The sequence below is a fragment of the Notechis scutatus genome, chromosome 1 (genome assembly GCF_049901735.1).
Source record: "Notechis scutatus isolate UNSWTSFEM ecotype Mainland chromosome 1, rNotScu1.2, whole genome shotgun sequence".
Taxonomy (NCBI): domain Eukaryota; kingdom Metazoa; phylum Chordata; class Lepidosauria; order Squamata; family Elapidae; genus Notechis; species Notechis scutatus.
The window spans coordinates 251406537-251432202 of NC_142009.1; the positions used below are offsets into that span (position 1 = coordinate 251406537).

The 25666-nt window shown below is 34.0% G+C and overlaps 1 protein-coding gene across 1 annotated transcript in view; it reads left to right on the forward strand.

The window, feature by feature from the left end:
• DCDC1 (doublecortin domain containing 1) overlaps positions 1–25666 on the forward strand; it is a 314173-nt gene that overhangs the window by 55563 nt on the left and 232944 nt on the right. Inside the window, exons 7-8 of the mRNA XM_087951066.1 lie at positions 1120–1213; positions 17821–17987. Of these exons, the coding sequence (XP_087807192.1) occupies positions 1120–1213; positions 17821–17987 (261 nt within the window). The remainder of the gene's footprint in view (positions 1–1119; positions 1214–17820; positions 17988–25666) is intronic.

Consider the following 25666-nt stretch of genomic DNA (forward strand, 5'->3'; position numbering starts at 1 on the left):
GCATTCCAGGTTGATGTAGTGTGTTTCAGTTCATCTGAATAATGTTCTAATATTGCTCCTGCTGTGGAAGTTGGGTTGTTACTTTGGTAATGGAGCACTTGGCTGCTTTTTTGTTAAATTTTTGTTTCTAATTTGCCATCTTTTCCTCTGTTACTGCTGAAATATAGGAAGGGCAGTGTGTTGATGTTTTCTTCTTCCCTAAATGAATTGTATTCCTTTAAACTTCTTAATTGTTTCATGTGTCTTCTCTAATTGTTCTTTTTTATTACTTTAAAGATGTCTTTGTTCACATACTAGATTCATGTATTTGGTTGTATGTGTTGCCGTGCTACAATTTCTAGATGTTGCTTTATGGTTTGTGCTATGAATTAATTCTGTTTCTGTGTTCCTCTGGTCTGTGGCATAATTATCTGCATTACATCCGAGTAAACTTTACTGCCCTACCTTCCTACCTCCCATCCAAAGGAATATCCATAGGATCACCACTTTTATCATCCCTAGCAGTATTACCTCAAAGTAATACCTTAGAAACTATCCAGCAGAAAATAATGCCGTAATCAAGAAACTACCAAGGAAAAAAAACGACCCCAGCCAACACTGACAGGGCAGTAAATTAAAAAGGAGCAAACCCCACACTCATGAATGCTGATGTTACCTGGTTGGTAATGAAATGTCTGCAAGCAAACAACCAGGCTCAGGGATCCCCAAGACGCTATAGTTCAAGCATGAGCTACATATTTTTCCTCTATTAGAATTTTGTTTCCATTCTGGAAAAAGTGTTTTAATCAGCCATAGGTTGAAGGAAGCAAAAGCATAAAATCTTGTATTCCTTTTCTTCTTTGTTTTTTTTATCATTTGCCTAAAACAAATAAATAGATAGTTCATAGATTCTAGCTTATTTTTCCTGTTATTCTATTATTCAGGCAATCAGCTTTTTGCACTCTTATAAATGAATATACTTGTTAAAGATGGATTGGAAGAATATTGTGAATCTTCAGATTTACTGAAAATGATCCTAAATGACTTTAGATACCATTAACATCTAAATATATTTATACTTCATTCTAAAAAACAATAATATTTAAATATTAATGATTCTGGTTATGATTTTGTTTTAAGTTTTTAGATATTTGTACCATGCGACTGAACCTTATTTCACCAGCAAAGTATATATACAATATGGATGGCGAAAAAATGGAAGATCTCCGAAATGGTAAGAATTGCACCATTTGCAACAGTAGAATATATGAAATGAAGCAACCAGTTCATGCATGCGTAAATGTTTGAATGCTAAACATAAAAAGTCTTACAGTTTCCCTGGGGGCAGTGTAGCCTATGATTTCAATAGTAAACTGAAATTTTCATATCAATCAAATCATATTTATTCAATGACCAGAGCATTTTCAAGAGTTTTCCTATAAAATCTCTTGTACAATGGGAATTTAACTCATTTAAGGTTGCTACTTCTAATTTTCATCTGAATACTATTGAATACTACCCTTTTCACTATTCCTAATTGGACTAGCATTATTATAGAGTACCTTTTAGTTTTTATTTCTATGTGCACATATGCATGTGTTTAAATTACTTGGCTGTAACAGGAAAGGACAACTTGTATAGTAATTGACAAGAAGAAAAAAGAAGAAGAAAAACAACTCCTCAAAAGGTCTAGATCATTGCAGCAAAATTAAACACCCGCAAAAATAAGTGTATTATTGGGTTTCTCATAAAAGTTAATTTGGCAATGGTATCAATATAGGGTTGAACTCCTATATTGTTCTTTACATAAGCCCAGCTGAATCTGTTAGTGATTTGCCAAATATCTCATGCTGAAGGTACCAATGGTGCTTGGGTTTATGTGTGTGGGGGTGGGGGGGAGGGGGGAGGGAGAGGGAGAAAGAAATATTTTTCCAAGCACAAAATGTAGCTAGACAGATAAAACAGATGATTTTCATGTTTTATTAAATGGACAAATCGAAACAGTTAGCAAAAGTGTGTCAGCAAACTTTGGTATACTTAATACAAATATTTTTAACACATGTCTTCTCAGAGGACTGAGAGCATTTAATTATAAGAATTGATGAGAGTCACTATTGTTGATTTAAAAAACTGAAGTGAAATTGAATAAACATCACTTTGAGGTTGCCATCTATAATGCTTCTAGTATGTTTGTTCTTACCTGAGAAAAAGACAACATATATTTGTGACATGCTCATAGCAACATTTGAAGAAAGAGTTTCAAGAATTGTGGCAGTAATTGGATACATTTCAATTCATAAGAGAAGATGAAGGTGTGTTAGATCAAAGGATTAGAACAGGAACTGACAGAAAAGAAACTGATCTTCTTGAAGAAGAAAATCAAAGATATAAGCTCAGTGGATGAGAGTGACAACCAAAATAAGGAGTAAAAGTTATTCTGTGTCACGGGAATTTGGATACAGTTCTTAGGCCTTTGCAGGAAAAAAAGAAAATAGAGTAAAAAGGCATTTGAGGTCAAACAGGAGACAGGAAAACGAACCTCTGTACAGTGTTGGAGATGTAATAAAACTGAATATTAAAAGACAATTATAAAAAATAATGAGGGTTACAGACTATTCCCTAAACCTTTATAACACAAGCTTAAATAGTTTTTTTTATATATATCTTTGTGTTAAGACTACAATTTGATCATGGCCTTGTAAATCTTTTTGCCTATTTGGAATTTGCAGGGAACATCTCTGTCAATCTTCAGTCTAACTGCTACCAAGCTGACCAAAAGCTCACTGTCTTGCATTTCCACATATTGAGCTCAATCTCAAAGTTATTCATTTGTAAACTTACAAAAATGACTTAAACCCCTGTTCATAAAAAGAATACCAACTTAAGAATAACATAACTTCCTGGATTTCTTGTCCATACAGCATGGCTTTGTTTACATTTAATCTGTAAATACAATTGTAAGGAGGTTTCTGAGAGGAGATATGGATTTCCAAAAAACTTAAATAATTGTCCAGAACATAGCAACCTCATGCAATATGGTATAGTCAAAAAATTTTCTAGATGCAATGGACAGCAGCAGACGGGAAATACATTTCCATGTAATTAATGACACACACAAATATCATCAATGAAGGTAGAGAAGATTGATGGTAGCTGAGTGTAAGATCAAAGATTCAAGGATTGTGGAGAGTGAAATATGGCAAAGGAGGACTGGAGAACTTTATATTTTACATAATCAGCCAATAGAGATGAATTTTGGTGATGGACTAACACAAATCTTGGAAGAGGTCATCAAATAAAGTTAATGTAACTAAAACAACAGCAGAACCTGGGGATAATTGTCAGATATTATTTAGGTTAGAAGATTCTTATATTCTTCATTTTGGTCTCTGAGTGTAGGGGTTTGGCCTATGCAGAAGCTGTCATTAGAATTCACTCTATAGTAACTATAACATATGGCAGGAAGCCTGAGTGCTTAGCTCTTATGTTCCAGTTTGAATGTTGTAGCAGAATTGTACTATTTTTCAGTGAATTTTTTGTTACTCTTACCATTTTTCCCTCTATCATCTTGCCTGATTCCCTCCTCCCCCTAAATTGCACGGTGGTGTAGGGATTACAATGCAGTGTTGTAGGCTATTTCTGCCAACTGCCAGAAGTTCAATTCTCACTGTCTCAAGTTTGACTCAGCCTTCCATCCTTCCAAGGTCAGTAAAATGAGGACCCAGATTGTTGGGGGCAATATGCCGACTCTGTAAACCACTCAGAGAGGGCTATAAAGCACTATGAAATGGTATATATGTCTAAGTACTATTGCTATTAGCTCAAAAGTACTGGTGGATTTTCTCTGTCATAGTACAGTTTAGGAATGCACTAACTTTAATAGCTAACAACCATTTATATATTGACTATATTGTGTCTTCTTTCTTTCTCCCTTTCTCCCTTCAAATAGAAATCATTCAACATCTGCAATAGTTGCCTGGGGTTTTCTGTCCTATCTTTTGGAAAAAATATAGGATACAAATCAGTATGCATATTTTTTTTAAATAAAATATATTAAATAAAATAGCAATATGCTAACTTGTTTATTTTCAAATACTTTATAGGCACCAGTAACATGATTATCAAATTACATTGCAATATTTTTCTGCTCACACCACTTGATCATTAAGTCCTTGGTTTCCCAAATCTCTATGCCGTTAATACTCTAGCCAATACCTTATCATGTATCCTACTAGCAAGGTAGGCATAAGTGGAACTGGAAGAATTTAAAATTCTGCAGAATTACAACATATTCTTAGAAAACCTCTTGTGGGAGAGAAACCCCCCCCCCCCAAATAAATGAAAACTGAATATCTTAATTGACTTGTGAACATGTGAATTGCTTGCTGAGAAAAAGATGATTGACAGTAGGTGAAATAGAATGAGTGACACATCATTACTTTGCTTTTTTTAATTTATCTGCAGCTGTTCATTTATATTTATTACTTTTGTATTGCGTTTCTTCAGTTATATACAGAAAATAGGAGGCCCTTGTTGACAAAGTTCTTTCTAGTTGGGTACATAAATATTCTTTTGCTAATGTTGCTGTATATATTATGCATATATATCAAGCTACTTAAGAAAAGTTATGAGTCTTAGTGGTTATGAACTATTACTCTTCTACTAGCTTCCCAATTTTTGTTTTCATGGCCCCAAATTTGGGAGATGATTGAGCATACATATTGAACAGATTAAGTAATACAACAAGTATTACATGTTGGGGCAATATACTGACTTTGTAAACTGCTTAGAGAGGACTATAGAGCAATGTGAAGCAGTATATAAGTCTAAGTGCTATTGCTATTAATATGGGATGTTATTTTTAAGCATGCTCAAATAAAATTATTATTTTTATTTGGAAATCTCATGTAGAGTTATTCAGAAATTTAGATGAAGAATACGACATGATTTCCTTACTTTAAAGAAAGTAAGATTTAATATACTATCTTTAAAATAAAAGGTAAAGTTATCCCCAGGTCAAGGTCATCTCCTCGTGATTGTATTCAACACTTTCTTGGCAGCATAACAGAATAATTTCCACTGTAACCAAAATAATCTGAATTCACATCCATACATTGCATTATCTAAACTTTAATATGTACATTATTCTATTGTAACTTATGTTCTGACTTAAAATTTGATACAGTTTATTCTCTTTAATAAGTTTATTAGGGCATCCAGATGAGAAGCTTAGCAGTATTTTTCATTCATACTGCCATTTAACAAAGTCTATTGTAGGATAGTTATTGTTATAAAGTAGATATAATAGTTTCTAAACCAAATAATATAATTTGTAAAGTAATAGTTTTTATATACTTTCAAACCTCCAGATTAAAAAGTGGATAAATTTCATGAAATGTTTAGCATGTTTTTGTCCACCTAATTTCAGTGGTTTTACTGGATAAAAAACTGTATAACTTCCTACTATAATTAGTAAGATTTAAAATGTTTTATTGTTTCTTAACTAAAATCTATTGTGTTCCAATTTTATGTTTTTCTGTTCTGTGATTCTAGTTAACACCTAGCATAGTCAGCTAACATGCAATAGTAACTGGTCAAGTTATACTCTATGAAAAATACTAAATGTAAACATAACTAGTTTTACTAATTTGAAGCTTAAATCATAATGAAAAGGTTGTGGTCATTTTAAAATTATAATGCTGGATTGTCTTTGTCTTTTTTTGAGTTATCTATCTGCATGGCATACCCTAAAAGCAAAAGAGAATTGGATTATAGTTAAAAGCTATTTCTACTTTTACATATATTGTAATATGTTTATTTTCTACTTTAACCTCTTTAGACTTTTTAACATAGAAAATAGGTTAAGTGATAAAAGTAGGAAAGAAGCATAAAGTCTATTGGAAAACTACCAAATGTCCTCTGCAAATAGGACCTATTCAGAATCAGTGAGCGTATGATGAGCGAAGTGGTTTTGAATATCGTCTTTAGAATCCATGCTGTTAGAAGGCCAGCCCTGAACATGGCAACTCTTATTTCTACACACAGTACCTCTTCACTCTCAATTTAACCTAAAAATCTGATGAACCCATTACTCCATACTTGATTTCATGGAACAAGGAGTAGATATAGTTACAAATGATCAATCACAAGCCGTGAACCAAAGCAGTAAGGCATTAACAATTCACACCATTTTGGTCCACTTGCTCAAGCAGAAGATGTGCCAGCATATTTAATGGACAGCAACTTCACTCAGTTTTAGAAAAGACATGACTCATGATGCATTTTAGAAATGAAGAGATTTCGTGCCTGCTAACCATTTGCACACTAGAGTTCAAAAACTTCTAAACAATTAACATAAGCGTGAGCTCTTTTTGAAGAAAGAAGAATGAGTATCTAAATTACATTTACTCAGGTAGAGTATAAAATGACCAAAGAAATGCTTCTTTCCCAATAAAGTCATGTACCATTCAATGGAATTGTATAAATCAGCATCTTGTGAAGTAGTATGTAACACTGCAGACCCCACAGGCATCTGCCGTCAATTTAATGGGATCACTGAAGAAGCAAGGCAGCTGTGAAAGATTGCTTTAAGTACAGCAATCATGTGCTTGTCATTCTGTTCAATAGTGGAAAAATCCAAATTCGGATAGGCATCAGTATTTAAGAGAATGATTGCTAAAGCTTCTCTCATAAGTACCTTGGGGACAATAAGATTTGACATATAACATGTAAACAAAAGTACACAACAGCTGTTAGATTAGTTTTGTTTGAGTAAAATATGTCGGGATCATTTAATATAGCATGTGTTCTCTCAGTCACTCTGGCTGAGTCTGCAGACCACACTTTTGAATATTGTACACCAATAGCTGGGAGGACAGAGTTGTACAGCCATTGCCAAAATAGCAGGAAAAAAGTATATGCAACTAACTATACATCTTGACTATCAAAGCCTTATCATGAACATAAGAAATAAAGATGTATGTCAGACATATTCTTTATTTCAAAAAGTTCAATTCCCAGGCAATTAGAGGGGACTATCTTAGGGATCAGAATTAGTCGATGCAACAGTCAAAGCATATTGTTATATTCAATGCATTATATATTTCCCTTTTTTCCTTTCCTTGGTTATATTTGTCTTCATCATTAACATCAAGAACAAATCTGAAGAAAATGTGCTTAAATTAATTTAATGACAACTGCTGAAGTTAGAGGTTCTTTCAGTTTTCAGAATCTTTAAACATTAGATATTTTCTGTCATGATTTTCCTTTAAGTATTTGTTTAATAATTTAAATCATAATTTTTCATGAGGAAAACCATGAACAGATATAAATTGAGCCTGTATGATTGTAAAACAAATTAGAGATTCAGCAGCCAATATTAATTTGGTGCTTACAAGTCTCTCTTATGTACACAAAACTAATAGTGGTAGGTTGCTATATTACTGTTTTATATAAATATAGAATAGAATAACAGAGCTGGAAGGGATTTAGTCCAACCCCCTGCTTAGGCAGGAAACTCTATCGCATTTCAGACAAATGGTTATCCAATCTCTTCTTTAAAACTTACAGTGTTGGAGCATTTACAACTTCTGGAGGCAAGTTGTTCCACTGATGAATAAAGAAATGCCCTGGAAAACATTCCTATGGGCAGAATTGTCATATCACTAAGATGTGTAGATATTCTGTTTACGAGTGAAGCTGATTGTTTAAAAGTGTTTTCATACACCTATTTCTAAGGAAAACAGTATGATCAATCTTCCTGCATCCTAATCCTCATTTATTTGTTATCTAAAGCAAAATGGGGCGCAGATACTAAATAATACTTCATTGTCTAATATAATCACCAGGCAGTTAAAATATTTCTTAAAATGCCCTTTTGAATTCATTAAATGCCATTAAAATGATCAGAAAATAAGGAAATATTTATATTAATTAAAATTTATTAAGCAACTCAACATTTAAACAGTACAGACACTAATGGGATTAGCAGACAGCAAAGGAATTTCACCCATTCTGCACCCTTCCATTCTCAATTATTGAGGGGAAAAAATAACAGAAATAGGTTTTAATAATTTTGGGTTTTGGAAATAGTCGACCATTTCTTGTTGAAAGAAATATAGTAACAGCTGCATTTTACAAGTTGTTGGTGTTTTTCCGAGGTTTGATGTTTCAAAGGTAGCAAATGAAATGTTGACCCTAACCTTGTAAGTAGACAACTTTTTCATTAGGAAATAAAAAATGAAAACCTCAAAGACCTGTGTCATAATACAGCTTAATCATGCCAAATGTGATGTTTATATTTTCAGCACTTTATTTCCTTGTGATCTCATAAATTACAGACTCGCTAGCAACTATGTGAGGAGTTACTTTGCCCAATATTTCATCAACTTTCCTTCCCTTTTAGTTATCCATCATTAGTATGAATGCTTACACTATTTACTGTAGTACAATCTCTCACCCGGAAAGGAGAATTTGGAGAAATTTTGGAGAATGGTTGATTCTTAGAAACATGTTTGTTTTGGGGCTTTAAATTTTGAACATGTTATGAGTACTTGAGCAAAATGATAGTTGTAGTGTGCATGGTATACTTAGCAAAGCTTAAATACAAAGGTACCCAAAGATCAATCAGTCATGTATTAATTAAGACTTATATAGAGGACACAATTAGAAGACATTGAGGATGAATTCTAAAGAAGAATCTTAATAGCTCAACTTCTCATTAAACTTAAAAATAAAACAAGGACTCTTTAATAGTTATGCACAAACTATTTCTGGAGATGTAATGCTTTGCACTTTTCTGTTCTTTAGCAACCTGTACAATTGTTCTGAGGAGGGTGGAGCTAAGTATAACATTGATATTACCGAATTAAATAAGTGCTGTAGAGACAACATTCTTTAAAAGGGGAGAAAAACAATAATCAGAATGTACTTAGAATTCCCCAAAGTTTTATTTCTACTGTTCTGTGTCTTTATCTACCCTACATACTATCTTGTATCAAAAGGCTCTAACTTAACTTTTTCTGCTACAACTAACTGCTTCTGTAGATTTCAAGAGCCAAACATAAGAGATTCACTTTAATAACTGCAGTGATTCACTTAAAAGTGTGGCAAATGATGTCATAAAATTGGGTGTGCTTCACTTAGCTATTGCTTAGAACAACCATGGCTTAGCAATGGAAATTCTGGTCCCAGTTGTGGCTTTATGTCAAAGAATACCTATACGTTCATATCTTTAATCTCTCCTCTTGTTGGACATTTTCTTCACCCACTGATAGGTATATTAGAAGTCCCTTGCAGCTAATGTTCAAAAGGCAGACTTCAACAAAATACTTTCAGTCCAGCTTCTCCACTCAGCCTGATCTGTTTTGGAGAGAGGTTATCTATGGAGATTCTCAGTCATCCAGATCATGGTTGTCCCAAAGATTTTTTTTCAGGAGGCAACTGGACTTTCTTGTTTTTCTTTCAAGACATTTTGCTTCTCATCTAAGAAGCTTCTTCAAGCTGTGACTGGATGGTGGGGAATGGAAGGATTTATATTCCTTGCAGACAGCTGTTCATTTGCATTCTTTTAGACAGTCATTGAAGCCACTTGGAAGTTTATCTGTGTCCTCAGGGTCACCTGACTAGTGCAAATGTGTGTGGAGACTTCTTGGCAGCAGGATGTTTTCTGCTTTGTGTCCCTTCACTGTTGAAGACAGACACAGGCTGTTGGGGATGACTCCATGTTGTCTGCATCTCCAACTGAAGTACAAATGGTTCCTGGAGTCCACAATTTTTCTGGAAATCCATTCATACTCCCATACATTCAAAGAGTACTCATCCCAAAGGGTATAGCTAAATGTCTATAGAGATTCTCAGTTGTTCAGGTCATGGTTGTCCCAAAGGTGGTTTTTCTGGAGGCAACTGGACTTTCTTGTTTTTCTTTCAAGACGTTTTGCTTCTCATCCAAGAAGCTTCTTCAGCTCTGACTGGATGGTGGAGAGAGGATGTTCATCTTTCAGGATCCTGTGATATTTACAATTTCAAAAACAAAAAGTGACCAAAGAAGCTTCACACAATCTTGATGATAGTAATTATCTGATCATTTCTATTGGGTTTTCAGCTGGGATATGGTAGAGAAATTGCTTTAGGAGGTGGCCTATGATAGAGGGGGTGGCCTTTAGGGGGTGGCCTATGATAGAAACAGTATGGAAATAATATGGGCCTACTGCTCTTCCTCAAACACTTGATACCAGGAAGTGTTATCAGAGTATTCATCTGAACTCTCTGGCACAGAGAGATTATAGACACACTATTAAGTCCATAAAATGATATTGGAAGATTACTGTTTGATATCCAGAGTGATGAAGTAATAATATCTCCACGGGATTCCTCCTTCCTCATCTCACCTGCTGATTTGTATCTATGTGACACTGCTGAGGAAGGTTCTTTTGGAGTAGGGCCATAGCTGTACACAGTAGGAATGTTTTGATTGGGTTTGGAAAGGGTACCTTAGAACACAGCACCTGTTGTGATTTATTACAGGAGTTGCACCTATTTCCAGGATTGCATGGCTGCAGCAAAAGCCTCATATTAAAAGCCATGTCATCTATAAAATGATAGTTTTAATGATTTCCAAACATGATAAATGTTTATGCTGTCACTTGTCCTGAACTACCTCTTCTGAACTGAACCTGCAGTATCACATGCTCTTTGTATGCAGATTGCATACAGCTCTACTACTTCTTACCATTCAACTTGTACTCTTGAATGTTGCATAAATTCAGTAACATGCCAGATGGGGGAAGTCAATCTGCAATTAAATCCAGATTAGGTGAATGTTTGGTAACTAAGAGATTGGATTTCAGAATAAATTCATTTTGAATATTGCACTCTTTGGAAAGCAGATCTGCAATAGCAGAACTCTCCTTGATCTGCAGATGCCAATTAATTGTCAAGTGGGGGCTATGACAGGAAGCCATGCAGTTAAGTGTAGTGCACCAACTGTGATCCCTTCTGAGCTTACTGGATTTGGTGACATCCGTCTTCACTTTTGCAACATACTGTGATGATTGGAGGGTGGCAAAGGCAAAGTAAGGCACCTCCTTCCAGATGATGCTCCAGCAAGAAGGAAGATCTGAGATAGAGTGATTGAGAAGTTCAGATGGAAGGACAAATCTGAGGGAGTCTCAAAGTCTCTCTCCTGGAAATCATGCCCCCTGTCAGAGAGACAATATTAGGAATATTTTTAATGTGAGGCTAGTTTAATATTGATGCATTAACGGAAATACTGGAGATTAATATTAATGCAATAACTGAATTACTGAAAAAATGAAGTAATGGAGCCTGTTTACAAAAATTGATGTTATGTAATAAAATTATGTTCTTTTCTGTCTTAATCAAATGTTTTCCCCATGTTCCACGTACTTACATTAGCTTGAACATTTACAAAATTTCTAAACCAGAAAAGTGGTGGCAGCAAACAAAAAGATAAACAAAGAAAAAGATTTACAACAAGGAGTGTTTGTGACATGTATTCTACACGAGATGTAAACTAAAAAAAATCTGAGATTGCAATGTATGTAAAACATGGCAGGCTACTACCTGCTGAAAAGGACAAGCAATCTAGTGTCTGAAATCGTCTGTGTAGGTTAGAATGTTTCTTATTTTCATATGTGTCATGACTAGATAAGAGCAAGTAATTGGATGAAGCAAAAAATAAACAAACAAAACCCTTATGCATGCCCATAGGCAGAGATTTTTTTCATTTTATAGTGTTAAAAATGTATTTATATGATACAAACACAACACACCCACACTGAGGTTTGGATTAGGCGAGAAACACTACTTTTAATTGTTTACTTCCAATCTGTATAGAAGATAACACAATGATAGAATTTACAAATTTATCACTTCATTTTATTGGAAATAAGAACTCTCATTCACTACAGGTTAAGAGAGGAGAAAAAAGAATATTTTCTTGCTTTAATTTAGTTCTTCTAAATGCAAGCCCCAAGTTTACATCTTGTATTGTTAGTGTGTAAGGAATAGAATCTGTGTCACAATGCACATCTCACAATTTGCCCAATCGTTATGGATATTCATGCTTTTGGTGTTCTCTTTCCAAGCACAGCTACACTTTGCTTCTTCCCTTCCAGCCTAGTCCTTGTAAGTTCTTACCTTAGTCTTAGTTTCCTCTTCTCAGCTTCTTCTCAGCCTCAAAGCCATTCTTCCCTTTCCCTCCATCTTAATTATCTATGCAGAGCCTGGGTCAGAACTTGGACAGAAGACCCATGCTTTCTGTTCGATCACTGTTTCTATCAATTATAGAAACAATTATGGTGGATTTTTTTTTTTAAACCCAGCAACCTAAGGAACAGTCAGGCCACACACAAAATTCCGCAACTTTAGTTGCATTCCATACCACTGCCCCTGCATTACAGAAATCCTTCCCTCAGAGGTGAGGTGGGTCCCCACTTTCCTAGCCTTCTATAAATGGGTCAAAACTAGGCACTGCACCCTTGCATGGGGAACACAATGGACTGTGCAATTGTGGGGCTGGATGGTGCCATGAGAGCTCTCCTACCTTTATTAACCACTGTTAAATGACCATTTTGGATTTTTTTATTTCTTTGATATTTTATAATGTTATAATCTCATAAAAAAAATTTAAAATCTTAATTTAATATTCTAATATTAATTTTATACACTGTTTTATATGTTTATTATAATATATATAATAATATATAATAATCAATATATTATATATTGATTCATGGAGATTTAGAGGACCTATCTTTTAATCCTCCAGTTTAGAAGTCCCACTGCCTGCAGGACAAGCACATAATCGTTAAACCTTACAACATGAGCTCTCTCCTACATTGCCTTGCAAATATAATGATGTGTTTGAAATGATACTTGTTCTGCTTTTCCCATTGCCCCAATTTTGAGTCTGTATTATAAATTATTTAGATTCCTGCAATATATCCTGACCTATTGTCTAATAATAGTAACAACACATTACATTTATATGCCTAATTCCCAATGACTCAGGGATTACAGAGATGGCATCTGCCAACAAATATGGAAAAGGCCCAAAAAAGAGATACCTATTGTATACTCTAATCCCTAAAAGGGAAATTTAAAAGAATATTCTAATCACAAGACATGTTGAAGATCTTTCAAAAGAAATTACAGCCATATAATATATGGCTGTAATTTATAACCTACTACATATTGACTTTACAGAAGATAGTACATATTGACTTTACAGTAGAAAAGGCACTACAAAACCTAAAACCATCCCTATCTATTGGCCCTGATGGATTATGTGCATACTTCTTAAAAAAGCTCTCCTCTGCCATAGCGAAACCCCAAAGCTTTATATATGAAATATCATTCAGAACCAGCTCCTTACCAAACCTATGGTCCTTAGCTACGGTCATCCCTATCTTCAAAAAAGGTGACCCCAGCCTGGTTGAAAACTACAGACCAATCTCACTGTGTTGTGTCACGTGCAAAGTCATGGAATCAATCATTAAGCAATTCATTACTCTCCACTTAAAGTCAAACAACCTACTCTCCAAAAGCAATTTGGTTTCAGGAAAAAAATGTCCTGCAATCTACAACTCCTACACTGCAAAAACATATGGAGTACTCTACTTAACCAGGGTAAAGCTATAGATGCAATTTAGATAGACTTCTGCAAAGCATTTGATTCAATGGTACATGACAAACTACTGTTAAAACTAAACTCTTACAGCATTTCCGGATCCCTTCATAAGTGGATTACTGCATTCCTGTCAAACAGGCAACAGGCGCTATATCAAACCCTGCTCCAGTTAACAGCAGTGTCCCTCAAGGCAGCATTCCAGGACCCACACTCTTTATACTCTATATAAATGACCTTTGCAATCACCTTATAAGCAACTGTATCCTCTTTGCGGATGACGTAAAACTATTCAACACCACTGACAATGCTACTATCCTTCAAAGTGACCTTGACTATGTGTCTGAATGATCAAACATCTGGCAACACCAAATCTCAACCAACAAATGCTCGGTCCTACACATTGGTAAAAAAAATCAGTACACCAAATACAAACTAGGCAGATATGACCTCGTTGATAATCCTCACTCTGTCAAGGACCTAGGAGTACTCATATCTAATGACCTAAGCTCCAGAGCTCACTGTAACAGCATTGCCAAAAAGGCATTAAGAGTTGTAAATCTAATCTTACGAAGCTTCTCCTCCGGAAATATTGAATTGCTAACTAGAGCATACAAAACTTTTGCCAGACCAATACTTGAATACAGCTCATCAGTCTGGAATCCACACTGCATATCAGATATTAATACAATTGAGCGAGTCCAGAAGTATTTCATGAGAAGAGTACTACTCTCCTCTGCTCGCAACAGAATATCCTATATCATCAGGCTTGAGATTTTGGGCTTGGACAACCTTGAACTACGCTGCCTATGGTTAGACTTAAGTGTAGCACACAAAATTATCTGCTACAATGTCCTACTAGTCAACTACTTCAGCTTCAATCACAACAATACAAGAGCACACAACAGATACAAACACAATGTAAACTGCTTCAAACTCGATTGCAGAAAGTACGATTTCAGCAACAGAGTGGTCAATGCCTGGAATGCACTACCTGACTCTGTTGTTACATCCTCTAACCCCCACTCCTTTAACCTCAAACTAACCTCTATTGACCTCACCCCATTGCTAAGAGTTCTGTAAATGCCTACCATCCGTGTCCTATTGTCCCCATTTATTTGTACCTATTTCCTGTATTCCTACTCATGTTTATACTTATACCTATTGTCTTCTAAGTGATTGACAAATAAAATAAATAAAATAAATAAATGAAAAAAGCAGCGGTTGAACAAAATGGTATTATAAAGAACAATAAATGCTCTGTCTTACACATTGGCAAGAAAAGTCAGAACACTAAATACAAACTGGGTGGATATGACCATGTAGATGACCCTCACTCTGTCAACGACCTTGGAGAACTCATTTTAAAAAATCTAAGCCCCAGAGCTCACTGTAACAGCATTGCCAAAAAGTCATTAAGAGATGTTAACCTAATTTTGTGAAGCTTCTTCTCCAGTAACATTGAATTGCAAACCAGGGCATACAAAACCTTCGCCAGACCAATTCATGAATACAGCTCATCTGCTGGAATCCACACTGTATAATGGACACTGATACAATTGAATGAGTCCAGAGGTATTTCATGAGAATAGTACTTCCCTCCTCAACCCACAATAGAATACCTTATGCCACCAGAAATTTTGGATCTAGACAACTTAGAACTATGCTGCCTACAGCCTGACCTAAGCTTAGTACACAAAATTGTCTGCTACAATATCCTACCTGTCAATGACTACTTCAGCTTCAACCACAATAACACACAGGAAAACGATAGATACAAACTCAAAGTAAACTGCTCCAAACTCGATTGCAGAAAATACGATTTCAGCAACAGAGTGGTCAATGCCTGGAACTCACTATCCAACTATGTTGTTATATCCTCAGACCCCCAAAACTTTAACCTTAAACTGTCTACCATGAACCTCACTCCATTCCTAAGAGGTCTGTAAGGGGCATGCATAAGTGCACTAGCGTGCCTACTGTCCAGAGGTGGTATTCAGCAGGTTCTGACCAGTTCTGGAGAACCGGTAGTGGAAATTTTGAGTAGTTCGGAGAACCGGCAAATACCACCTCTGACTGGACAGTTTACAGTATCCTTCCCCTGCCACACCCATCAAACCACGCCCACAGAACCGGTATTAATTTTTTTTGAATCCCATCACTGCTACCATCCCTGTCCTACTGTTACCATTTATTCATACTCATTTATTATGTATATACTTATACCTGTTTATAATTATATGTTTATATGTTATATTTAGAATTATACTTGTTTTCTCATATTGCTTAAACTAAATAAATAAATAACCAAATAAACAAACAGAGAAACATAATATCATATAGCAAATCCTGTGGATGATGGAAACAACCACAATATATTTTAAAAACTTTTTTTAAATCTTTGTTTTATTTTTACTTGTTGCACACTTTTTGTTGGCATTCCCTGGGTGAAAACCTATTATTTTGAAGCTCTGCATTCTGTTGTAATGTATGTCAATCCTGCTCACTTACAATATTGTGGCTTGATGCACATGGACATGATTTTGGGCCTGTAGTAACTGAGGAAATAATCTTACAGGGTCTCCACACCACCGTCCTCCAGTATCACACATCTCTGTAATGTATTTCTCATCTTCAAGGAATGTGACTAAAAAAGAGTGGTGTTGGTTGCTTCTCACAATGACAAGTAATAGGAAAAAAGATTTTGAAAAAATGACATTGTATATGTCATTTAGAGGATATTTACCATGAAAAGTAGCTAGCTCAAGATCAGTTCATCAATGCAGGATTGAGAATTCTTTTTTTTTAACAAAATAAGTAAGGTGAAATAGACATACACAGAGTGAGTCTCTCTATCACTGAACAATATTGTCCTTTCATTTTTCCTACTTTCCTATTTATTTAAAATCAGTGAAAAATGTAAACCTGAGCATATGTAGAGCTTTGTTCATTTATCCCAATTGCCTTTCCACTATACACTTCTCACTTTAGAATTTAAATAGTCCTTCTACTGCTAACTAAATACAGAACTTCTTCCCCTGCACACATGTATTTACAACTCATTTTCCCTCCAGCAAGTCTTTGCACTATTCTCCTATTTTCTTCCTTTGTTCACATCCAATGATAGGCATGCTGACCTTTTCCATTTCCTAAACTTAATTTGTTCACAGCCTATCAGAATTTAGTGCAAGGATTCTGAAGTTAATCAATGCAACTGGAAGAAAAGGAAATGCACTGTAAAACATTGGTGCTTCCTCACACTGGTAATATAACAGAATACTGAAAACTATCCGAATGGTAGATGAGTCTAGCTCTTTAAAATTAGTAAGATTTGTTCCAGTTTATTACTGATAAGGCATTTTCTATTAGCATTCTCAAAATGCAGAGTAAAAGAAAATGAACAAATTCTGTTATCAAACATGTGACTTTTGTTACCTAACATAATGTAGTCTTGGTAAAATAAATATTACAGCTGGTTATAAAAATCTTTCCATATAATTTAGAAAAAACATATATGTATTTGACTTCTGGTGAGAAGGAATGACAAAAAATGAAAAACAAGTTGCCTTACTCAGCGTTAATATTATTTACATGGTCTCATTTTCTTCTTCACTTAACCCTTAACCCTGAAATGATACTAAATAGATTTTATTCTTTTTTTGTCAGAAAAAAAAAATATTTTTTTAAAAAATAGACCTTAAAAACAATCCTTACATTTACTGTATTTTAATAATGATCAATTGTCCAACATTTTCCAGCTGTAAACATATATACTCCTTGACAGAAAACTATACATCAAAACAACATGGATTTAGCAATTTTATCAGGACAATGCCAGTAAGTAGATTTCAGCAAGGTTGGTTCCAACTCATCTGTGATAAATGAGAAGATAAGGCAATCAGTGCACACCATGACACTCTGTGCAGCTAGTTAGACACACTTCAAAACTATTCAGGTGTGCGCACAAGGCTTATGAGTCTTACATAGTTGTGTATGGGGGGGGGGATGTCTCAATATAAATATATCCTTCATAGTGGACACCAGAAATGCAGGATCTATTTTGTAAGACAACCCCTAGCAGATAAAAATAATAGATGTTAACAGTTCTGGTCTGGGAGACACCATTCACCATATGTGTTTTAGCTGGATCAAAAAACAAAAATCTCTCCTTCCATTTCCTTTTCTCTGTGCAGTTCCTATGCTTGAGAAATGTCTGCAAAATTCCATCACGCCTTTATGGGGACCTCTTTGGGTTTCTAAAGGAGAAGGCTTTAGTCCCACTGGAGCGAAGATATATATCCAAGGAGTATTGTTGGCCTTGTACCAGCGATTAAAATCTGCAAAAAACTACTGTGAACAGGTGAGTTATCCAGTCTCATTTTTTTCTTTTCCATTATTAATTATGTTACTTGTAGAAGCTGTGACACTTTTTGATAAGGAAATGTGACAGGCTGTACAATACACTGTGTATTTTATAAGTAGTTGAACTGTATATTAAAGGTGTATGTCATTCTGTGTAAGAAATTATACAGCTAATGTTTGAGTGCTGCACTGTGCTCTAGCAGACAAACTGCTATGGAAATAATTTCTACTTGTTCTGCTTAAGATAACTTATAGTTGAGTATATGTACTTTTTCATAACTTATATTTTGCTAGGAGGGTCCAGTTAATGTTAGCTAGACCTGAAATATACTTCACATTTTTAAAGAAATTATGCATGTAAACATAACCAAGAATTGCCTTTTTCTCTCTTAATTGTTTGCTCTGAAGGGAAGCCTTCAGTGATTTGCAAGTCAGTCATGATAGACTTGTTAGGGATATAGAATATATTTAATTTCTATACATAACAGTAAGTATTTATTTCCATGTTACTATAGACAAAAAGTCTCACCAATGTAGTTAATCAGCATTTTGTCCATAGCGAATGTCTATATTTTTCTTAACAGACATATATTTCAATGTTTTTCTGTGTAATGTGTAATGAAGCTGAACTGAAATGGAGCATGCATGCTAACCTTACATGGAACGTGTGTGTGTGTGTGTGTGTGTGTGTGTGTGTGTGTATGTGTACCCATGCAATTTTATATTTAGAAGATATTTGAAAATGCAAGGCAGGAAAACTGGTCAGAAATAAAAGATTTACAGTATATTTCAGGCCATGCACTAAGCATGATTTAAGCATGCTCTCAGTCTTTAGAAGGGATGGGTAAGCAAGTATATGCTTTTTATACAGCACCTCCTGCTGTTTAGATCCATAAAGAGAAATGAGCATTTATTTTGGAATAAATTATTTTGTTGCTGAACTAATAGTGATGTAGTAATCAAAGATAGGGAATATATGGGTATATCACAAATATTTGGCTTCACAAATGTTGGCTTTTAACACTGTGAATTAAAACAAAACAGAACAAAAATGGTTCCTTATCTTTAAAACCATTTTTTACCAGTTAAAAACTTTTTGATGCAAACATGAAGAAGGTATATGATAGCTCCAGTAAAGACCCTGTTTCCTAAAATGAGATATGTCTCTAATGCAATTCAAAGTTTAATCACTATTATTGTAAGTAAAGTTAACAGTGAAAAAATTATATTTGCTATTATTTTCAGTGTTTGTATTCATCAATACATGCAAACATAATTCTACAGCATAATTGCAATTTTCATGTATTTTATTTCTTTGCTTACATCAAATAATTTCCATATTGATATATGGAAAGGATTTTAAGAGTGCTTCATATAGGAGAATAGAAAACATTTTTATAAAATCTTCACCAACTTGAATTTAGAAAGAAGAGCATATGCTCGAAGGACTATGCATTAATTTGTTTTTCTTTTAACCATATTTGATAGGTTTAAGTTAATAGTAGTAAATGAATACATTTCTTATTACATTTATATCCTAGTTTGATTTTAATAAACAAGGGTCACATACATAATCCTCCCCATCTTTTTATCCACCAAAACCACAACCCTGTGAAGTAGATAGGGAACAGAAAGTGAGTAGCCCAAACTCACGCAGTGGCTTTCAAACATAAAAGTCCTGTGTAGTTACATATTTTCACCTTTAAAGCTAACATGATAGAAATTTGGCATGGTTGTACTTATGTTTATTAATCACATTTTGAAAATTAACTCCTCCTCCTGCTTTTTCTTATCCCCCATTTTATGACAGTCCAAAACATTAGCTGCATTCTAATATACTTACAGTTACTTTCTCCCATCTAAAGTTGTTTATAATTCTGAAAATCATGGGATTTTCTCACAGATATGCTAAAGGACTGTAAAAGAAATCAGCAAATTTTTCATTCCCATAGGGTGGGATTTGTGCTGTTGCAAAAGTGTAGTTGGATTACAAATCACTGTCAGCATGTATTAATATTAAAAAGTGCAGTCAGCAGATATGGTCTGCCATATATCAATAGCTCATATTTTGATTGTGAATGTAAGAATCCAAATATGGCACAAACATGGCACATCCTGCAGCTCATGGGCTGTCCTATTATTCCCATCACAACTGTGTCTTGCCAGAAGATATTGTGAGTGTTCAAATCAGTCACTCCTCTTGAATAGGAATGAGGCCATGTTGGCATATGTCAGAAGCATCTCATCAGCACATATGTGGTGTATTTTCCTCATCTTTACTAAACTAATATGTGAAATCACAAAATTTTAATAGGCAAATTGTTTCAGGGGGATGTTTTTGAGTTACAGCTGCTATGATGTTATAACTGCAAGATGTGCCTGTTTCTCAGCTGAGGATTTTACTTACCTGCACCTGTTTCTATTTTATATTATGTAGTAATTGTGACCATCTTAATTAAAAAGCCAGCAGTATTAAAATATTAAAGAGTACCTGCTATTAGCTGTGCTTATTTTTGAGAGGGTTTGGACTGCAGATAAAATATTCAAAATAATATAATATCAATTGATGGTCCCATTAAAATATTTCCTCTAATAGCTTAGTCAATCTATATTAACATGTTCACAATACAACCACAAAAACAATATATATTATTTTCCCTAGAGGTCAATCTGCCAACAATAATATGTAGGTTTGCAGCTTATTGAATCTTACCCTTTTAGTGTAGAGAACTGAATGAAATAAAAACATTCAGTTCTCAAACAACTCAAAAAGGGCACAGAATCTTGAGTGCTTTTTACTGAAATACAGTGGATTAATTGAAAGAAGAAAATTGGTTGGGAATACTTGTTGGGAAGATTATGTTTCATTCTCTGAGGGCACTGAAGACAACTATCCTCCTCCTCTTGTTTTAAACACAGTCACGCTATACGTATTTTATATTTTAGTAACTGCATGAAGTAAGAATGTTTTGTAAGAATCTGAGTGAGGTACTTGATTTGGAGGAAATGAACTTTAAGACTATCAAGATTTCTGAGAATAATATGTGTTTCATTGAATTTCTAAAATGGAAAGATATTTGAAACTGTTTTTTATTTGTGCATATGATTTATATTAGAGATAAGACAACAAGTATTGTTTTTATTTAACTACAGTCTTAACAACACACCTAGCACCTTTAACAAAAGATATCTAATGTATTTTCTGCAGAAACAGATTCCTACACAACAAAATTATCCAACACTATGGCAGGAATATTGAAGTCTATTAGTAAGTGTGGAAAAAGCATAAACATGAAAGCAGTTAACACTTCCAGTGAAGGGCTTGTCCTATCTCATTAGCATTCTTGATATGTAGTTGTGCTGTTGGTGGGGGTGTTGAACAGGAATGCCATTGTGCTGAGCCCAGTGTTTGGGGACAAACACTGCTTTGGAAGGAACGTGTGAAAAGGCCACGGTACTGTCAGTGAATGAGGAAGGCTGTGTGTTCCCTATGCTTCAAGCAGGGAAGCTGTCATTCAGAACTCCAGCATCGCTAAATAGAGGCCACAGAGAAGACTGAAATACCTTTTTAAATGATATTACTGGTTTGTAATCATTTGTGGTTCTTTAGAATAACATGGTGAATTAGTTATGTCATTTACTAAGCTCAAGGAGATACTACTCAGTATGTGCAGGGAGACACAAAAATGAATGCAGTAAAATATATTATTGTTGCCATTTTGTACCCCTTGAATCTGTGATAAAAACAGCTTAACTTCTTCAGATTAAAACAGGTATTTATTATGGGAGATATTGGTTTTTTTTCAAAGTTATATTAAAGTTTATGTCCCTCCTATATTATATTACATACTTGGATATCATTGGGCATGATTTAAAAAAATATTTGATAAGGTAAACAAAAATATAATAATTTATGTGAAATAATGTATTAGTTTATATATTTTTTAAAATGAATCTAATAACCTCAAACTTTCTTAATTGAAAAATATTTTGATTTGCTGCATTTTCCCTAACAGTAGTGACATTATCTGTGGTCTCACAAGCATCACAGGAATCACAATATTGCAATGTTAATTTGCATATAAATTATTTCTCTAGATTCAATTTTTACATTAATTGACACTTAATCATGCTATTATTTGCAATTACTGCATTTAGATATTAGACTTTGGTAATATTGGATAAGCATACAGAACAGTCTTCATAATTTCCTTTATTTTAAAGTGTATCTATGATATGATTGCTAAGTAGCCTATTCTTTCTATGTAGTTTACATAAAAATACAGTATTATACTGAGTGTCAGTCTATAGCATTAAATTATAATGGTGTTATTAACATTATAAATATTTGCTTCATTCTAGAATTTTTTTTCATAATAATTACTTCCTGCTGAAATCTTATATTAAATTTATTGAGGGCTGTCTATAAATTCACATCACTTTACACTATTTTAGAATTCTAGTAAATAGTTGCTTCAGTATAATTGCAGAAGGAAGCTAAAACTGGAAGGAAAAGAGATTATAGTGAAATAGCTTTGCAATTGATTATAGTTTTTAAACCTTTTCATTTCAAGCAATGCTTTAAAACTCATAAAGGAAAAAAATCAGATTCAAATGAACATGATATTGAATGCTAGCAGTATTAAGATTTTTCTACATAAGTATAAGTATGTGAAGACAGTTAATATATTCCTAATATATAGACTACAAGAAATCTGCTATTGAAGAAGCTTTTAAAAATAGACTTTATAAAGCTCTATAGATATCATAAGCTCTTATTAAAATTTTAAATTATATTTCTCTAAATTTATTTAGAAACTTATTTTTCTAATTTTTCATTTTCTTCATAGGTCCTATAAATGTTTTAAAAGTCAAATTGTTTATAGATGTGAATAATACCTGAATATTTCCATGTAACCAAGCTGTATTCTAGTTATTAGAAGTATTTTAAAAACCTTAAACTTGGGTCTTTTCCAAAGTGTCATGCCTTGAGCAGGCCTAACATCAGTTAAATGAAGTGAAAATTGCATTCTTGTCTTGATAGAGATGAAAATGGATTTCTGGTCATGAAATAGATGTAGTTGTCACTTTTTAAAAAAGGTGTCAGCAGTTTGCTTCAGCATCTAAGGTGCCAATTCAGTGTGACAGTAAACTTGTGATCTGAGCAATCAATAAAATGCTTCAATAACGTCTGCTTCATTACACTTATAATAAGAAGCTATAGATCTGTGGCACATAAAATGTTCATAAAGAGGATATGTGAGGGCTGGCTGTAATAATTTTTCTTAGGAACACAGCAAGTGCAATGTTGCCATCTAGAGTTGTGGATAAGCAATTTTTCTCTGATACAATAATCTTTGCTAATTTTAAACTCTGTTTCTTTTTGTGGATGGAATGTTTGAGAAACAGATTTTTTTTTTTAGTTGGGTGGGATTTTTTTTGTCATCAAAATATTTATCCTTGAAACATAAGGCATTCTATTTTTGGATACCCTATGATACGTGTTTCTGAAATTTCTTTAATCAATAGGTCCTTGATTTGGTTTTAAATGAAAAGGTATTTTCAGTGTTACTGTTATGATGAAAATATAAATTAGAAACATTTTGATTAACCACCAAGAGAGAGAACAATATAAATATAGCAGATAATCCTCAAAATATTATTGCAAATTTTTAATTAAGATTTCAATAATATTTTACTTAATTTAAAGAATCTTCAATTCCTAAGCAAAGAAAAATATATAAACAAATATAAACAAATATACCTAAGAGCACAAATATTCAATTGAGTATAGTTATTTTCATCATTATAATATCTTTTCATGCAAAAAATCATTTGATTGTCATCAATTGTGAGCAATTTTTAACTTTGCTAACCATGTGGACAATTATAATGAAATATGGATCTTTTAAGTGTTATGTAAAAATGTATATCAAGGTATATATATGAGAAGCTCCTATGTACATACATTTTTCTTATAACTATATCTTTTTTCCTCTTTTCCTTTTGTTATTGTTCCTCTCTGTTATTTTTATTAAATAAATGAAAACAAATAATAAAAACCAACAAAATTTTGCTAACAATTCTAATTTTACCTTACATTTATTTAGTTTTGGTTTAAGTTTTGCCTACAACTTAAATACAACAAACTGTATTTGGCAGGATTTGTACAACACAGATATAAAGTATAGTTTACAAATCTGTAGTATCTAAGCTAACACAACTGCTAAATCAGAACAAGTTTACATGAAGTTTGAGTACAGTGTGCAAACAAATCTAATCATAAACAGATAGCTTAAATATGGGCAATTGTAAATCATTTATCCTCTTGAAAAGAATAACTTTATTCAGAAATTTTCTAAGCATGTTCTATATATTTGGGGGCTAATACTGCTTCTAGTGCAAGCAGCAATAAATATGTGTGGGATATTATTTAGTTATTTATTTTGTCATATTTACATGGCCCCCATCTCATAGGCAAATGACTCTGGATGGTGCACAACAAAGCTAAAAATGATATCATTATCATTAGATTCTGTGCAGAGCACTTTGGACAGCAAGTAACTTCCATTGGTTTTGATTGTTTGCAGCATTTTCAGCTTTGTCCCAAGAGAGATTAATAAATTTAGGATCTTCCTTAAGTGTTTGGCACCAAATTTTCTGAGTCTGGCCTCATTTCCTTTTTCCTCAGGAGGTATCCAACATAGTACAATTTTTGGATGCTGGTCTTTAGACATATATAAGATACTGTATGGCCAATAAACTACATCCAATGATATGTATAACAAATATAAATATTTAACTCCCAGAAAGTTAAGAAAAATGTGGCCAGCTCTATTTCAGGGAGAAGTTTCCATAAACCGGGGGCTACAGCAGAAAAACCCTGTTGCTTAGAACCCACCAAGTAAAGCTCTCTAGCTGGATATTTTTCAAGGCCATCCCTTATGCCCGAATGCATTACAGTAGTCCAATGGGAGGTGTTTAGGACAGGAATGACTGCGAGTAGAACCCCTGGATGCACAATAAGAAGTTGAGTAAGAAGAAGACTTCCCTAGCCATGGTCACAAGTTTAGGATAACATCCAGTTTGTGCATGGGATTTATTTGGGGCAAACAGGGCAATGTGACCTTGTCCAACATCAAAAATTGTATAGCCCTAGAAATGGTAGGCCCCCAAACCCAAAACCACTCAATCTATTCCCTCATCATACTAACTGAATCTACTCCAAAGAAAGGAGGCAAGCCAGCAAAACACTGTCCTATTCTTTCCCAATTCTCTGAGTCAATCCAGAAAATAATCCATTTCATTCAAAGTCTGAGCAACCTTGAAACTACTGAAGCTACTGAACAACCACCTGCTCAACCACATTATCCAAAAAGGGGAAGTTAAGTATTGGATGACAGATGCTGAGCAGATTCTTCCACATCTTATTTTATTTTATTTTTATTTATTTGATTTGTCAATCGCTTACAAGATAATAGGTATAAGTATATACATAGTTATGAATACATGAAATGGGTACATGTAAGAAAAATAAAAGAAACAATAGGTCAGGGACGGCAGGCACATTGGTGCGCTTATGCACGCCCCCTACAGACCTCTTAGGAAAGGGGTGACATCAATAGTAGACAGTCTAAGGTTAAAGTTTTTGGGGTTTGGGGAAGAAACCACAGAGTC